The sequence below is a fragment of the Equus asinus genome, chromosome 25 (assembly GCF_041296235.1).
Source record: "Equus asinus isolate D_3611 breed Donkey chromosome 25, EquAss-T2T_v2, whole genome shotgun sequence".
Taxonomy (NCBI): Eukaryota; Metazoa; Chordata; class Mammalia; order Perissodactyla; family Equidae; genus Equus; species Equus asinus.
Window position 1 is genome coordinate 21084252 of NC_091814.1, and position 5388 is coordinate 21089639.

At 37.2% G+C, this 5388-nt stretch overlaps 1 protein-coding gene across 1 annotated transcript; it reads left to right on the forward strand.

Annotated features, from left to right (window-relative positions):
- The first annotated feature begins 3145 nt into the window (after positions 1-3145).
- LOC106835788 (olfactory receptor 10R2-like) lies at positions 3146-4090 on the forward strand. The gene has a single exon (XM_014848398.3). It carries the CDS (start codon positions 3149-3151, stop codon positions 4088-4090), a length of 942 nt encoding a protein of 313 aa, XP_014703884.1. The 5' UTR covers positions 3146-3148.
- Positions 4091-5388: the final 1298 nt, after the last annotated feature.

The following is a 5388-nucleotide window of genomic DNA, read 5'->3' on the forward strand; positions in this document are numbered from 1 at the left end:
AGGTTAGAGAAAGTTTAATTGGTGTCTTTAAAAAATGTAAAGAATGAGTGGGCCACAAAAGAAGGTGAGATATTGGAGCCTGAGATCTCTTTCTTTCTCTGTCTCAAGCATAGAGTCTTAAAACGCAAAGGCATATATAGGAAACTCTAAGTATTTCATTGCAATTCCTGTGTGATGAAGATTTAGAGGATGAAGTTGTAAATATAGGTTGGGATGAGAAATAGCTGTCTTGTTAACCAGCTTAAAGAAATTGTCTTTACCCTACAGGAGGTGAAGAGTTATTGAGCAGGATAATGAAAGTCGATTCACTATTTTCATTTGCTAAGAAGTCAATTTAATTGCCAAATTTTTCCTTTTCTTTTTCTTTGTTGTTTTTCTGAAGCTTTACTCTGAACCTATAATACCCTCCTTTCAAAGCACGGGATGCTATCTCCTATTTACCAAATATTTTATTGAGTATCCTAGACTGGGATTAGTGGAGTCAAAGTTTTCCACATTGAGTTTTATTTTCAAACTTCAGTTTTCACATAGGTTCCATGGATCAGCTTGAAAAGTAGATGGCACATTGTGGGGTGGTGGGTGGGCTGGTAGGGAGGGTCATGGAATAACAATTGAGTAATGTGAACTTTCTTTCCTTTCAGAAATTCCAACTTTCTTTGGATAACTAGTTGGTATTCTTTCTCGAGATGATCCTATAAAAGAGAAAATACCCAAAGAAAGGAGACCAGGAAATTGGAAGATGATATCTCAACAAGAATGCTAGTGGGGCTTTTGTTCCAGTCAAATGTATGGTATTTCTCATTTATAACATTTATAGATAAGGCAATTCAAGGATATCAAAATAAGAGTTCAAGCTCTTGACTCTTGTCCCATTTTAACATTTTGTTAAACCTTTGTCTAAGCAAAAGAAGAAACAGTAATGTAAATTTTATCATTTGCCAGGGACTTCAAGAGCAAGAATAAAGTGTTTTTAAAATTAAAAAGTTTAGCTAAAGAGATAATGGAGGAGACCAGTTGATAATCAAAAATGAAAATGAGATAGAAGCAATTTTTAATGGATCTTTTCTCTCTGCATTTAAAGATTAATGTTAGATTTCTCATTGCAAAATGTTGAAGCAGAAGGTTAATATTGAATGCTAGATTAACATTAATTGGATAAGTTTGGAAAATCTCTGGAATCAAATACCATCTACCTGAGAGTTTTGAAATAACTTAGAAGAGAAAGTGAGATCATTGCTCATTCAGTTTTTCAAAAAGATTTCAATCACTTAGCATATATTCGACACTATTGAATGCATTGAGATGCAATTTCTTGTCTCTAGTAAGTTATAATTTGTGGAGTCAAAGACAAACTCATAACACTAGTGGCAAAAGAAGTAAGAATTCTAGTGATTGCGCAGGAAACCCAGAGAAAGTGATAAAGTGCAAATAAGAAGCTGTGGAAAGGATTAAATGAGTACATATATTTTTAAACTGAGAATTTAAAGAAGTTTTCAAAATTAAAAGAAGAAGAAGAAAAACAAACAAACAAAGCATGGACTATTTCCAGATATAAAGATAGTATGAAAAAAGACATCATTGTTCAAAATTTCTCAGTACTGAAGTGGGTGTGAAGGAATCTCTAATGGCAGTTATAAGTAGAAAGGTACATTTGGGAAAATGTTGGAGGAGGTCATCAAAGGATGTGACTGTCTGTTGACCTCTGAGCTGGACCCAGGCAATTGGAGGTCCCTCACTTCCTCTCCTGTCCTTGAAATAAAAGTTCTACCCTTGATTCCCACAGTGGGATGTGTTCCAAGTACATAGCCTTGAGAGAATAAGGTGTTGTTGAGACCATCTGGACAACATACATGACTGAAACCCATTAAGGGCTCTCTATAAACTTTTAAGATTCTCATGGGTCAGTGTGGAAATCTACTCATCTTTTAGCCATTTAAGACAAATCTGACATGTAAGTTCCCTTCTTTATTAAAATTACCATCTGCCAATCAGAAGTGGTCTTCTTTTTCTTTGGTCTCTACCTGGCCCAGGTCTACCAGGTCAGTTTGCAAATGAACAGAAACGTATGAAAGATCTAGAATATAGTTGTTTTAGCTTTATAGATAATTTGGGGTCATTTAGTCCTGTTAATAGATAGGATTTGTCTTATAGAAAGACAATTTGGCTGCTATTGTGGCAGAGAGCTTAGAGTGGCAAGAGATAGAATCCAGGGACTCTGCTTATAGTGCTCTCGTAATAGTCTGGGCAGGAGCTAATGTCTTGCAGAAAGGAAGAAATGGATCCTAGAAGTATTGCAGAACAGAAGTAGATTGGATGTTGAGGATGAACAAAATCACATGCCTAAACATGTCTCAGAAATGTACACTTTGGATGACTAACAAGATTTTGAAACTTATTTTTGAGAAACAAAACCCAGGTGAAAGATGGATTTGGGCAGGAAGTGGAAGAGGATAAGAATGGTTGGATTATAATATATATAGTCAAGAACCAGTATCAATAACTGTGTCAGAGGCCTTAGGAAAAGTCTTTGTGCCTTCCTACTCAGGAATTCAGGGTTGGATCCTTGGAACAGCTGTCTTTTAGGTCTCCAAGCCAGTTATATCAAGGGTAAGACATATAACCAGATGGGCAACCAGGAAATGCTGAAGCAAAACTGAATTATTCTAGCCATGCCTTTTCTGCAAGGGGAAATCAGGCCTCATGTCCTATAAGGGTTTGTAAGAGAATCATACAACTAGTTCTAAGACAGTAGCAGTAGTTCTAAACCAAGTTAATTTTAATAAATGACTGCATGGGAATGGGATATACAATTAGTAATGAAAAAGAACTGTGTTCTTTAAGGGCAAGTAACACAAAGACAGATCAAGGGATGTTTCCCTAGATGAGCAAATATCTGTACATTTCACGTGGACCTTGTCCTCAAATTCATTGCTAAAATCATGAGCAGAAAAATAGCACTGTGGGTGCATATTAATTTAGGATAATTTTTAGTTAATTTCAATCTTTTTTTCCTCTCCCATGCCTGTCATTCCTCATTCATATCAGACTGGTGCTAGCTGCTTTATTAAGAGTAAGTCTCCCTGACTTCTCAGCTCCAAAGGCTTCTGGACCTGACCATATTGGCATTATTCTATGGGATCAGCTCTCCATGGCCAATTCCTCCTGTGTTACTGAGTTCCTATTGCTAGGTTTCTCCAGCTTTGGGGAATTGCAGCTTGTCCTCTTTGTGGTCTTTCTCTGCCTCTACTTGATCATCCTGAGTGGAAACATCACCATCATCTCCGTTATCTACTTGGATCACAGCCTCCACACACCCATGTACTTCTTTCTATGTGTCCTCTCTACCTCTGAGATCTTCTACACAATTGTTATCCTGCCCAAGATGCTTATCAATCTGCTTTCTATACTCAGGACACTCTCCTTCATGAGTTGTGCCACCCAGATGTTTTTCTTTCTTGGTTTTGCTGTCACCAATTGCCTGCTCCTGGGAGTGATGGGTTATGATCGTTATGCTGCCATCTGCCAGCCTTTGTACTACCCCATTCTTATGAGCTGGAAGGTATGTGGTCAACTGGCAGCAACTTGTATTGTTAGTGGCTTCCTATTATCTCTAATGGGAACAACTTTGGTGTTTAGCCTCCTCTTCTGTGGCTCCAACAAGATCAACCACTACTTTTGTGATATTTCACCAGTCATCCGTCTTGCCTATGGTGAAACCTACATCAATGAACTGGTTATCTTCATCTTTGGGGTCATTGTGCTTATAGTGCCCTCGATCTTCATCTGCATCTCTTATGGCTTAATTGTCCATACCATCCTTAAGATCCCATCAGCTGAAGGCAAGCAAAAAGCTTTCTCCACCTGTGCCTCTCATCTCATTGTGGTCATTGTCCATTATGGCTGTGCTTCCTTTGTTTACTTGCGACCCTCGGCCAAATATACATCAGGCAAAGACAGGCTGGTGACAGTGACCTATACCATCATTACCCCACTGTTGAACCCTATGGTATACAGCCTCAGGAACAAAGATGTACAGCTGGCCATTCGGAAAATGATTGGGAAGACTGGGTTTCCTCTTAAGAATTTATAATTCGATTATTTTTCAACAGTACACACTCATTTGGGCAAAATGTATCACTAATTATTCAAACTATAACAATTTCTAGTCTATTTATCTGTAAAACTGTGTGGCCTTGGATGAGTTGTTTGACCTTGTGGGAACATAATATTCTCTACGTAAAGGGGGCATAGTAATATGTTCATCTCAAAGTTGTTGTAAAGATTAAGGGAGATAGTAAAATAAGTCACTAGAGAATAAACCCCCCTCCTTTCTCCAGGTTTATCATTCTCAAAAGGCTCTTAACCATTATCTCTTGCCCTATGTTTGAATGTCTGCCCAAAATGTCACATAGTATTTTTTGTTTAAGATTATGTCCAACCTGAGATGTGGTTCTCAGACCTGAATGTTGCTTAGATCTAGGAGAATGACATAAATGGGGGAAAAGTTAACATATTAGTAATTATAAGATTTGAGCTTGACGTTGGTTAGGTCATCACTTTAACAAAGCTACTATTGTTCTCTGAATCTAAATTTTAAAATACAGAAAGTGGCGATAATATAAATTTCCTTTTTTTACTTCACAGAGTTTTTGTTTGTATGTACTAGATAATATGAAAGTATACACAAAATATAATTCTGCACAGAATGTATAACTCTTATTGTATTAATCAAGTCTTTGCAGATTTCTGCAAGGACATTTTATTTCTTTGATTCTCCCAAAATAATATTTCTGGATGCCTTTTCTGACCACTGCTTTGAACTACACGTTATATGACATAGAAGATATGCTACATAAATGAATAAAATATCACAACCATCTAGTCCCACATCATGCTGAAGATGTCCGCATGGCCTTCCACACTGAATTTGGTAAGAAGAGGGAGCTACCCAGTTTCAGTTTATCATCAGACTATAGAATATTAGAGAGAGAATTACTTTGTGGTCATCTCATCCTACCTCTCACCTGTACAGAAATTCCTTCATCAGTAGCTCCAAAGGAAATCAGCCTGCATTGACTGGATATCAATGACTTCACAAAATGTGCATTCCTATGTTTTCAGCTCCCATTATTATTTCCTCTCATTTTAGCTGATATTTGTCGCTGTGATTTTCATACTTTCTGTCTCGTGTCATACTGTAAGTCTAATCTTGGTTCACAGATGTTTGGGACAGTTACAATAATAATCTGAACCTTTCCCATTACTCATGTGACCTGAATTTCAGACACCTCATCTTTTTGTGTGCAGTCCTCTGGATATGCTGCAGCCTATCAATTTTCTTTCTAAAGCTTAATGAATAAAACTAAAGTTCACGTTTCATGTGTGACC

Bases quoted from the DNA above. Each gene is read 5' to 3' on its own strand.
- LOC106835788 (XM_014848398.3), top strand. From the start codon at position 3,149: ATGGCCAATTCCTCCTGTGTTACTGAGTTCCTATTGCTAGGTTTCTCC.